Source organism: Hemicordylus capensis, chromosome 16 (assembly GCF_027244095.1).
Source record: "Hemicordylus capensis ecotype Gifberg chromosome 16, rHemCap1.1.pri, whole genome shotgun sequence".
Lineage (NCBI taxonomy): Eukaryota > Metazoa > Chordata > Lepidosauria > Squamata > Cordylidae > Hemicordylus > Hemicordylus capensis.
Genome location: NC_069672.1, coordinates 12,428,680 through 12,440,855, shown reverse-complemented (window position 1 = coordinate 12,440,855; position 12,176 = coordinate 12,428,680). Strand labels below are relative to the sequence as shown.

Genomic DNA, 12,176 nt, shown 5'->3' with positions numbered 1-12,176 from the left:
ATTTAAAAATTTAAAATATTTCTATACTTCCCAAAACTTGCGTCTCTGGGTGGTATACAAAATGCTTTCCACACAGACTGTCCTTTCAGTTCTAGCCTCCGCCATCAGAAGGCTACATTTAAGTTCCCTCAAAAATTCTTCTGTGTGAATGAATTCAGAAAATAGAATCGTAGCTCAGTGGTAGAAACTTCTATTTTTTCACATAGAAAATCCCAGGATCTGGCATCATCTGTGCTGGAGAAACCTCTGACTTAATGCTGAAAAGCAGATGCCAGTCAATCTAGACAATACTAAGCTAGATGGGCCAATAGTCCAACTCAGTTGGCAGCATCACATATATCCCAGGTTCACATGGTGATTCTCTGGCATCATCTGTAACTGGGAAGACTCCTGCCTGAGATACTGGAAAGCTGCTGCCAGTCAGTGTAGACAATACTAAGCTGGCTGGGTCAATAGTTCAACTCAGCCGGCAGCATCATAAGTTCATATATGTATGCATAACTAGTCACACACCCCTGTTGATTTTGTTCCCCCTCCTATTTTCTACTACTGGGATCCTTTTTGGAGGGGATGGGGGGAAGTGATCAGGTGTGCAGCATTTTGCTGAGCTGGTGTTGGAAGCTGGTGTTCAAACTTTCCTGAGAGTCTGAACAGCCATTAAAAATGTGAGTTGCTGGAGAATGACACAAAGTCAAACTTCTCTGTATGGAAGGCACGAAAGCAGGATGGAGTCAGGAGGAAAACGCAACTGCTGTGCCTTCACGGTGTACCTTGACGGGTCAGATGACGAAGGGAAAGGTAAGAAGGCGGACACAGAGAGCATGCAGGAGGCCTTTGAGAGGTTCAGAAGACGGCGACAGGTAAGGCTGACCGGTCTGCCTCTTGCTTGTACGTTGGGCTGGTTGGGAGCAGCCGTCTGAATCACTTTCCGATGAGAAATGGAAGCTGTATAGACAAGCCAATAATTCCACTGCCAAGCTTAATACTGCTGCAAGAAAGAGCTCAGATAACCCTCTCCAATCAGGAGGATTGGTTTTCAGGAAATTGTGGTACTTGCGGTGGGATTCCAGATGCTGCCCAGTCCTGTGACTCCGGTGGGGGCAGCCCTGTTTGGCCCCTTGCAAGCTTTCAGAGTGACACAGAGAGCAGGGAGGAGGGAAGACTGCCAACAGCCTCCTCTTCTCTCCTCATTTGCTGTGGGCAGACCTGGGGTAACCTGCATTTCATAAAAATTGGAAGGAAAGAAACCCAAGGGGGCACCCTCCCCCCACAAACTGGAGTGGAATGTTCATGGACTTAGAGTGCACTTAACAGACAAGAAAGTGGGTGGAGCTAATGGAACTCGGAGGCAAGGTGTTGGTGGAAGCAGGGTTTGAACAAAAGGAGCAGGGAATGTCTCAGAAATTCAAAATACTCCCTCAATATAGTCATAACCCCTCCTCCTTGAAGGGGAAACGTGCCCAAAACATTCACCACGCACAGCTTCAGGTGACACATGTACACTAGGGATATGTTGCAACATTTTGTTATGGGCTTGTACTTGTACTTTTTTTTTGACGATGCACACATTCATAATGGAGCGGAATGTTTGTGGACTCGGAGGGCAGTTAGCAGACAACCCGGTGGGTGGAGCTATTGGGATGCAGTGGTGAGGAGGGGGGAAACCGGACTTGAACAAAAAGAGCAGGAAATGTCTCCGCTTGAAGAAGACTCCCTCAAGACAGTCACAACCCCTTCTGCTTCTGCGAGGGAAACGCGCCTGAAACTTTGACCAAGCTCAGGCACGGACTGGGATATCCACATTCCCTTGTGAGTCTATACTTGTATTTTTTGGCAGTGCATAAATTCATAACGTTTGCTTCATGGACGTCTGGGTGGGAAATGCTGGCCCACTTCCTGAAGGGCAGCGGAATTTAAAATCATCGTTGTGTTTATTACACAACCAATGTCAGACACCCGAAACGAGACCTTTGCTGGATACTGACCATCGATGCATCCTTTGGGAACACAGAGTTGAATATAAACAGGCTTCCCTTAAGCCCACAGGACTGCCAGTGATCTGCAGACGGACATGGCTTGAGAAGGATGTATGGGTATAGAAAAAACCGGTTTATTCCACCGAGAGGGGTTTTGCTGTGTGTGTCTGCGTGAGATCCTGTTACCTGACGTTCGCACCGGCTGCATTTCGACACCCAGAGAAGCCGCTTTCCTATTCATATCTAAAGAAAGAAGAGTTAATTTTTCTTTTGATGCCTCCCACGAGGCGCAGCTGTCGTCTCGGTGCTGGAAACGCTACCCGGCCCTTGGTAACTCAAGGCGTTATTAAAATTAATGGTTGATTTTCCTCCTTATAGATTTGTGCTCCAGCGTGCAGATTAAAGTCCCGGGCGCAAAGCGTATTGGCTTGCCGTCGTATGTATAGATTTAATTGTGTGTCTTGATAACAGCCTGTGCTGCTAATGAAGCCTGATGACGATTATTTCTATATTAGATTTCCCTTTGAGGCGCCGGGTAGGTTCTTGTCTTTTAAGCGGCGTCCACAGCTGCAGCTTTTGAGGGCATTAATTGCAACCGTTAGGTGCAGTAATGGATTGGGAAGGTAACACAGGCCTTGGTAAAGTTTCCTTGGATTTAGGAGCCTGTGGATACAGGAGAAATTTACTGGACTTTGTGATGGATGTTGTGGAGAGAGAGGGTCAATGGGCTTCCCTTTGCAAGTAGGATACTTAAAAACATAGGGAATATAGGAAGCTGCTGCATACAGAGTCTGCCCTTGGTCCATCTGGCTCAGTATTGTCTGCACTGACCGGCAGCAGCTCTCCAAGGTTACAGGCAGGGGTCTTCCCCAGCCCTACCTGGAGATGCTGCCAGGGGTCAAACCTGGCACCTTCTGCAGGCAAAGCAGGTGTTCTACCACTGAGCTATGGCCCCGGCCCCTAAAGGGAATGTCTTACAGCACCCACATGCCATCACACCTCCAAAACCAATGCAAGGTAGACCCTGCTTAGTAAAAAGGACAATTAATGTTCACTGTTGCAGTGCTGACCCAAGCTGTGTTGTATAGGAAGGCAGGGCTCTTCAGGACCCCGGAGAGCTCCCATGGAAGGCAAATGTCCATCTAATGCAGGCCTGATCAGTTTTGGTCCCCTCCCCAGCTGTTTTTGGACTAAAATCCCCATAATCCCCAGCCACAGTGGCCAATAGGGATTATGGGAGTTGTAGGCCAACATCTGCAGGCAGGGCCGAAGTTGAGCAGTCCTGATCTAATGCAAGGTCCAGTTCAGCTGAGCTCTTCTCTCCCCGGGCAGGACTCGAGAACCCATGAAAATGATATAGGAAGCTGCCTTATGCTAAGGTCTTTCAGTCCATCTCTAGCAGTGTATTGTCTTTTGTGGCTGGTAGCGGCTCTCCAAGGTTCCAGGCAGGAGTCTTTTCCTAGCCCTACCGGGAGATGGTGCCAAGGCTTGGATCACCCTGCATCCCCCTGCACTTATGGTCCCACCCAGGCCACTTCCTGTCCAGGAAGGAAGTTAAAGGGCTGGGCTGGCTCCTGGGAGGCTGGAGGAGTCTCTTACCTACAGGGGAGATCACCCTGCATCCCCCTGCACTTATGGTCCCACCCAGGCCACTTCCTGTCCAGGAAGGAAGTTAAAGGGCTGGTCTGGCTCCTGGGAGGCTGGAGGAGTCTCTTACCTACAGGGGAGATCACCCTGCATCCCCCTGCACTTATGGTCCCACCCAGGCCACTTCCTGTCCAGGAAGGAAGTTAAAGGGCTGGGCTGGCTCCTGGGAGGCTGGAGGAGTCTCTTCCCAACCTGGCTGCAGTGGCTTCTGCTGCTTGTTCTGGAGAAGAGGCCTGAGTGAGAATGAAGTTTCTTTCAGCAAACGGAGGCTTTTGAAAACAATCCATTCAAGCTCTAGGCGCACAATATATCACGACTGTATTGTCTGGCTGCGACCTTCCCATCTGGTGGATGGGGGAGTGAAAGGGTGCGCGGGAGGTTTTTTTTTGGGGGGGGGGAGTGCCCACTACCCCTGGCTATCTCTTGGAGCCGTCCCTGCAACTTGGCTCTGGGAGAGCAGAGTCAGACAACAGCCTTCCCTGTTTCATCAAGCAGTGCGCCAAGTGCCGGGGGACCATTGATAGGGAAACCAGAGCAATTACACGAATATCACGGTCCTACCTCCGGGCCTAAATGGATTTCAGATGCCCGGCCGAAGCCTGTTGCCTCCCGCTGGGTGCATTTTCTTATCTCTGATCCGTTCCTTGTCGTCTGAGGCAGACAGGGCTTCACCCACGGACAGGAAGAGCGGGCCCGCTTAGCTCCGTCTCTCAGCATGAAATCCAGGCTGCTGGAAAAGAGCTTGTGATCTTTTTCGCTTCAACTCCGTCTTATTCAGACAGCGGCGGCAGCTTGCCTTTTTAAAAATTGTGTTTTACCTAGTCCTGCACCATTTTGCCTGCCGGAGCGATATCAAAGTGTACAGGAAGCAGGAAGGCACTCTTACATCTGAACTTTATGTCGCTGTTACGGAAGCGGGGTCTTTTCTACATACTAGTCCCCAATTTTTTGCTTTTAAAAATATTGCTCGTCTGGGCGAGGCTGGGGAGAAGCCAGGCCTGACAAGGCTGGGATCAGAGCTTGGCTGGGATTTCACGTCACGAGTGCAGAATTTGAACCCAGATTTCCCCAATCCTACTCAGACACTAACCACTACACCTCTCTCTCTCTCTCTCTTCCGTGGAGTATCCTTTGAACTTTGTCATCTTTTGGTTACCCAATCCAAGCCCCCCCCCCATTTCTCCCTGCCCCTCGCAGCCCCTACAGCGTAAAATAAAACTAATATACAATTAACCAAATCAAGTAAACAAGTTAAAAGTCAAGGTGAAAACCACCATCAGTATTAAGTTTCAGATTAAAAGTTATTTTCAAAGCTAAACATTGAGAGTTATAGAAACGAAAAATGTAAGGACCTACCAGATATAAGCAAGGTGGAGCATTAAAAAGCCTCTTTAAAAAGATATATATTTAGTTGTGTTTTTTTAAAAAAAACACTGAGGGAGGGAACTTGGTGAAGCTCTTCAGGGAGGGCGTTCCAAAGCCGAGGGGCCACAACCGAAAAGGCCCTGTCTCTACTCCCTGCCAGCCGGATCTTTGTCAGTGGCGGGGCCATGAGCAGGGCCTGAGATGATGAACGGAGGGCCCCTGGCATGTTCATATGGTTCGAATGTGGTCTGACAGATACTCCGGCCCCAAGCCGTGTACAGCTTTAATGGTCAAGACCAGCACCTTGAATCTAGCCTGGAAGCAGACCGGTAAGCAATGAAGCTGCCGCAGGATGGGCGTGACACTCATGAAGCGACTTGCACCCATGAGCATCCGTGCAGCGGCATTCTAGACCAGGGGAGAAAGAGACAGAAAGAAAGAAAGAAAGAAAGAAAGAAAGAAAGAAAGAAAGAAAGAAAGAAAGAAAGAAGATGTGCGAAGGAAGGAAAGGAGGAAGAGGAAGGAAGGAAGGAAGGAAGGAAGTCTATCTGAATGGTTTAGCTCTGGAGAGGAGAGCTGGTCTTGTGGTAGCCAGCATGACTTGTCCCCTTAGCTAAGCAGGGTCTGCCCTGGTTGCATATGAATGGGAGACTTGATGTGTGAGCACTGGAAGAGATTCCCCTTAGGGGGATGGAGCCACTCTGGGAAGAGCATCTAGGTTCCAAGTTCCCTCCCTGGCAGCATCTCCAAGTGGGGGCAGAGAGAGATTCCTGCCGGCAACCTTGGAGAAGCCGCTGGCAGTCTGTGTAGACTATACTGAGCTAGATAGACCAAGGGTCTGACTCAGTATGTGGCAGCTTCCTATGCTCCTAGCTGATGGCTTCTCATCATCATCTCCTTCTTCTTCTGTTCTTCTTCTTCCTCCTCTCATCTGGGCCGTGCCATCAGCGGTGTGGCTCCCGCATCGGAGGCAAAGAGAAAATGTCAAGCAGGGAGTATTGGATCCAAGGCCCTGTGTACAATTTGTCTCACTGCGAGAACACGCTTCATAAAGTTGAAAGATGTGGATGGCCGACCTGACAGTAAAAACTGAGAGCTCGTTACATTGCTTTTTTGCTGTTGAATTCTCAATTACAGGAGCTGACAAGGCAGAAAGGGAGTGAGGCCTTTCTCAGCCTGCCATTTAGAGGGAGAAAATAATCATCTTCGCATGCTTGAAGGTGGGGGCTCACCCTCACATGCGATAAATGAGATATATTTTAAGTTGCCGAGTGCTTCCCGAGTACTGAGTACAATTACGCATAATAATACTATGAGGTCATTCACACAATCAAAAGCAGTGTTCCTCCTCCCTGGCTTCCACACAGTCACTTCGACCCTCTAGACGCAGGGATTCTCAACGTTGGGTCCCCAGATGTTTTTGGACTTCAACTCCCATAATCCCCAGCCCAAGGCCACTGGGGCCGGGGGTTATGGGAGTTGAAGTCCAATAACATCTGGGGACCCAACGTTGAGAATCCCCGCTCTAGAGGAAGAGCTGGTCAGGTGGTAGCCAGCATGGTTTGTCCTCTTAGCTAAGCAGGGTCCGCCCTGGCTGCATATGAAAGGGAGACTAGAAGTGTGAGCATTGCCAGATGGGCACTGTCTCTAGTCCCTGCCAACCAGATCGGGGCCATGAACAAGGCCTGAGGCGATGAACGGAGGGCCCTGAAGAGTGGGGAGGGGGGCGGGAAGGGGAAGAATGCTGCCTCAAGACGGTCCCTGATTCTGAGGGGAAAGGGCCTAAAAACATGCACCATGCTAGGCACAGGCTCAGACAAAATATGCACATCATATTCCTTCCTCTCTCTGTTCCTCTGTCTTTGTTGGTGGTCCCGACTTCTGAGGATGCTCCTTAGCGTCTTCCGGCTGTCCACGCTACCCCCATCAAATGCCTAATATACCTCCCACTCCAGTCCCCGTCAATGCCTATCATGTCCGATATTTATTTCCCCCGAAGAGGCTGTGCTAAGCTAGACGTAGTCCGCTCACAGCTCCGGGAACTTGTAAAGTGCACCGTCACGGAGATGAGAGACAGGAGGAGGAGGCGGGGGAAACCAAAAATTGGATCCCGGGAGACCCAAACCCGATTGAAGCTTCTCGGAGGGAAATGGTTTGTTGATCACAAACATCACGGATCATTAGCAGAACTGGCAAGAAAGATCTTGCAAAAAAAACACCCCAACAACCCTCGCTTATTTATTGAATACCGTTGGTGAGCTGTGCATTGTACGGAGGCAGAAGCCCACAGTGCAGGGAAAACTAGGCGAGAGAGAGAGAATTTATTCCGTTATTAATTTATTTCGTTAGGAAATGCAGAATGCTTAAGTAAGAGTGGCAGTAATTTTGCGTGGAAGAAGGACCCGGGATTTGGGAGCCGGCATAAATAAATAAGCAAATGCGACCAATTTGCGTGCACACACAGAGAGAAACACACAGAGACACACAGAGATTTGATTCACCAGCTTTGTACGTTCCAGTTTCCTTCTCTCTGGGTTGAGATTGAGGACACATCTGGAACTTGTCTGCTGTCCACGGGTTCCCTAGTCCCCCTGAGCGAGGCCCACAAATTTGGCCATTGCTACCATGGTGCAGAGGAGAAATGTTTGACTCACAAGCAGAAGGTTGCCGGTTCGAATCCCCGCTGGAGGTTTTCCCAGATTACGGGAAAGACCTCTATTGGGCAGCAGCGATCTAGGAAGATGCTGAAAGGCATCATCTCAGACTGTGTGGGAGGAGGCAATGGTCAACCCCTCCTGTATTCTACCAAAGAAAAACCACAGGGCTCTGTGGGCGCCACGAATCAACACCGACTCGACGGCATACTTTACCTTTGCCGTGTCAGGGGATGAATGCTCGGAGAGATTCTTGGCAACGCCAACCCCCCCACCCCCCAGTGATGAGAAAGTGGTGATAGCAGTGGTGCACTTACAGCAGGCCTGCTCAGCTTCGGCCCTCCTGCAGGTGTTGGCCTACAACTCCCATAATCCCTGGCTATTGGCCACTGTGGCTGAGGATTATGGGAGTTGTAGTCCAAAACCAGCTGGGGGGGGACCCTAAGTTGAGTAGGCTTGACTTACAGCCTTCTGGGAGTTCTCTCTTTTTCTTCCCCGCCCCCCAATGATTAGGGTCAATTTGATTTGCACAGAGGAGAGGGTTAGAGTCAGGGTTAGGGTAACAATGGGCAAATGTTTGTACTTTCTCCATCTTTGGAGGACACTCCTGCCCATTTTCATTTCCATTCCCCTGATGATACAGTTTTAAGAGCATAAGCACAGCTCAGCTGGATCAGGCTCAAGGCCCATCTAGTCCAGCATCCTGTTCCCCACAGTGGCCCCACTAGATGCCTCCGAGAAGCCCACAGGCAAGAGCGGAAGGCCTGCCCTCTCTCCTGCTGTTGTAGCCACGCTAGAGGAGCATTTGTGTCTTTAAAACATCTAAGAACACCCTTTTGAAAGCCCGAGGACAGACTGCAAGCTGCGTCTTGCAATGCAATCCCCTCTTTCCCATCTCTCAGGGTGTAGATTTGGTCCAAGGGCGTAGCAACTATTGAGCAAGGGGGAACAGTTGTCCCCAGGCCTCAAGGGTACTGGCCCCGCCCCCTTGCATCTGACATCAGACATAGGGGGCGTGGCTTAGAAGGAACACCCAGGGGGTGGGGGAGCTGTTGGCCTCTGCCAAATTCCCTACGCCCCTGATTGATTGATTGATTGATTATTGATTTATTTACTATATTTTTATACTGCCTTTCTGCCTTGACAAAGGTGCCCAAAGCAGTTTACAATATTAAAAGAAAGCAAATTACAGAAGATTTTTAAAAAAGTGTTGTCTGATTAAGTGCCATCAAGTCGGTGTCGACTCTTAGCGACCACCTAGAGAGATTCTCTCCAGGATGAGACTGCAGAGTATCGGTCCACCCCTGACTTGGGCAAGAATCACAAGGAGAATTCGTCCCCGCTAGATGGTACTGACCGTCTCAGCTGGCTCATGACTAATGGCTGAAGTAATCTGGCACGATTTTCCCACGGAGAAGGGCCCACATCTTTTGGCACTCAGAAAAATCCAGGTTCAAGATCTGGAAACAGAGATGGGAAACCACTTCTGGCCTTCTAAGGTAGATGCACCCCAGGCCCGCTTCATATAAGTCCGCTCTGTATCGTCCAATGGCAGCCACCACCAAACGCTCCATTACCCTCATTGCCCCAAATAGCCCCATAAGTATGCCCAAGTATGGGAGAGAGGGGGGACGGTGTTGCCATTGATAACGACAATTCCTCTCCCGTTGCCTTATTAAATGCATGAGTAATGCTCAGCACCCAGCCGAAATGGAAGAGGGTCGGTGTGTCGGAAAGTGTTTGCGGGCAGAGCCCGGCTCTGGAGACGGAGTTATAAATTAAGCATTTATGAAGGCACCGCCACACACACTGATGTCCTTTTTAAGCGAGAGATCTGGGTAATCGCAATAAATTAGCTGCCACACACCCCAAGGACGTCTTCCCCTTGTGTCTCTGTTGATTGCTCGGTTTTATCATTCTCCCCACCCCACGGCGTCTTGTCGGAATCGGATTTATCACGCCGAGGTCCTTAATATGTTTATGATGAGCCTCGATCAGGACGCCGCAATCCCCCGTCGCTCAGGCAAATTTTTTGAAAACAGAAGCCCGGCCTGCTTTGCCACACATATGCATGTGGAAGATATTGTGCTTCGGCACTGCATCGGGAAGTGCTGTGGGTTGTGGTCAAGTGACGGCGGAACCCTCTCTAGGCTTTCTAGTTTCGAGTTTGGTCCCTGGCTGGATGGATAGGAGATATCCACTGAATTGAGCGTTGATGGCCAGTGGCATTGATGGCCGTTGATGCCCGGTGGCGCCCTTGGGTGGGGACGGGAGAGGAAAGTTTGGCCATTGGAATGTAGCATCCTGTTTCCCACTGGAGTTTTTCCACACAGTGCTTCAGAGTAGGCCACAGCCAAAAGCCACTTTGAATAAGAATCCAATCCTGGCATTACAGAAGATAGTTTCCTATTTGCACCTCAAAAGCTTGACAGGCAGCAACACCTGGGCTATACCTATTATCAGATACACTGCAGGGATAATAGACTGGACCCAGGCAGAGCTAGAGGCGCTGGATCGTAAGACCAGGAAAATCATGACCATCCATCATGCTCTGCACCCCCGCAGTGATGTCGATAGGCTATACCTCCCTCGCACCTCCGGTGGAAGAGGAATGCTGCAAGTCCATCAAACAGTAGAGGAGCAGAAAAGAGGCCTTGAAGAATATATCAAGGACAGTGAAGAAGATGCACTTCAAATGGTGGCAGAAGAAGACCAAAATAACCCCAGTAGTAATTGGCACCCTAGGTGCAATTCCAAAACACCTTGAAGAGCACATCAATACTATAGGGGCCATGGAAATGACCATCAGTCAATTACAAAAAGCAACTTTACTGGGAACAGCTTACATTTTGTGATGATTTTTATAACAGCAATATTGACAATAAAATCCAGGCATCCCAGGCCCTTGGGAAGGACTCGATGTCTGGGTGAAACAATCAAGTCAATAACATCTGTCTGACTGTGTGAATGGTGGACACACCATTGGTTTATATAAAGGCATTATAATATTAGCAGCTTTATTTTCAATCCCCTTCCTAATGGTTGACCATGAGCCACAACTTGGCAAACTCCTGATAGGAACATAGGAAGCTGCCATATACTGAGTCAGACCCTTGGTCCAGCTTGCTCAGGATTGTCTGCACAGACTGGCAGCGATTTCTCCAAGGCTGCAGGCAGGAGTCTCTCTGGAGATGCCAGGGAGGGAACTTGGAACCTTCTTCATGCAAGCAGGCAGATGGTCTTCCCAGAGCGGCCCCATCCCCTGAGGGGAATATCTTACTGTACTCACACATGTAGTCTCCCATTCAAATGTAAACCAGCTCAGAGCCTGCATTGCAAAGGGGATAATCCATGCTTGCTACAAGAAGACCAACACTCCTCCTGGTCCGGGTGCATTGCCTTTTGCCAGCTGCTCCATTTCTTTATTCGTAAATAAACACTAGTTGCAATGAGTAATATTTTGTTTTGCTCCCGTCCTGTTTCCTAACAAGGAAACGGACCCTGTGAAATGACTCTCCCAGAAACACATGAAATTTCATACTGCTGGAAAAAGTGGGGAACTTAGACTCTTCTGGAGAGCTATCCCGGCTCGTAACCGGCACAGCACCTGTCTGCAGATTGAATACCGGACAATAAAAGAATACAACGAAAATCTCCAGGCCTAGTGCGAATGCGTCTTGAGTTATGGGCCAGCCATAACCCGGAATGTCACACATGAAATAGCTCCCATCCTGCCTCTGACCACCGAAGATCGGCTCGAGTGGTATTTTTTGCCATCGGAGAGCCACAAAATATAAACACCGGCCGTATATAAAAGGGTGTAAAACCGCCAGAGATGGCTGCATGCTTCCAGGATTTCTGGTCCATCTCGCGTCTCCAGGCAGAGAGCCTCAGAGCAAAGTTGTGAAAAAGGAGAACACTGTTTAAAAAAATAAATAAATCCAGCAAGGGTGGGAGAGAGAGAAGCAGTGCGACCCTCGCTTTTCCCTCTCTAGGGGTGCAAGCCTGGCCAGAAATCCTTGTGATTCCAAACAGGCCTTGAGGATCCATTGGAATTCTGCCCGCCTGCCTCAGTGATGCAAATGTGTCTTGCCTCATTCATTCCACTCATGCCAGAGATGTCGGCGTCATCAGAACCCGGCCTGCTGGAGAGGCTGCTCAGCCCTCTCACTTCCAAGAAGCCACCGAGCGACCGAGCTGCTGGTGCCGAGCTTTGCCGCCTTGAGGACTAGAAACCTGATGGGTCAAACCCGTCCCATGCAGCACTGGGCCCTGCTTCCTTCCCTTGGAGCACGCTGGTCAGGGGGCACTATAAGAATGGAAGAGACTTGAGAAGATTTGTGGAGAAGGTTCTGGACACTGCCTTCCATGCTCCAGTGCTGGGCACATAACGTGGGTTGGTCTCTGTTGCCCTTCCCAGATTGCGGCTAGCACAGAATCGTGGCTAGCACAGAATCGCTTCCACCCCTGGGAGTGGAGTCAAGGCCGAGCCCCCGAAGACAAAGGGGCCCCGTTGAATTGCGTTTCCCAGTCT

The 12,176-nt window shown here is 49.8% G+C and overlaps 1 protein-coding gene and 1 long non-coding RNA gene across 5 annotated transcripts in view; one reads left to right on the top strand and one right to left on the bottom strand.

Moving 5' to 3' along the window:
• The window catches only part of TTLL10 (tubulin tyrosine ligase like 10), a 130,617-nt gene that overhangs the window by 5,339 nt on the left and 113,102 nt on the right, over positions 1-12,176 (top strand). For all 4 annotated transcript variants that reach the window (XM_053280920.1, XM_053280922.1, XM_053280921.1 and 1 more), the window contains exon 2: positions 713-860. In XM_053280920.1, the coding sequence (XP_053136895.1) occupies positions 726-860 (135 nt within the window). In that variant the 5' untranslated portion in view covers positions 713-725. The remainder of the gene's footprint in view (positions 1-712; positions 861-12,176) is intronic.
• Positions 1-12,176, bottom strand: part of LOC128338458 (uncharacterized) — a 39,094-nt gene that overhangs the window by 2,235 nt on the left and 24,683 nt on the right. Inside the window, exon 3 of the long non-coding RNA XR_008312634.1 lies at positions 4,185-4,353. This is a non-coding gene — a long non-coding RNA (uncharacterized LOC128338458). The remainder of the gene's footprint in view (positions 1-4,184; positions 4,354-12,176) is intronic.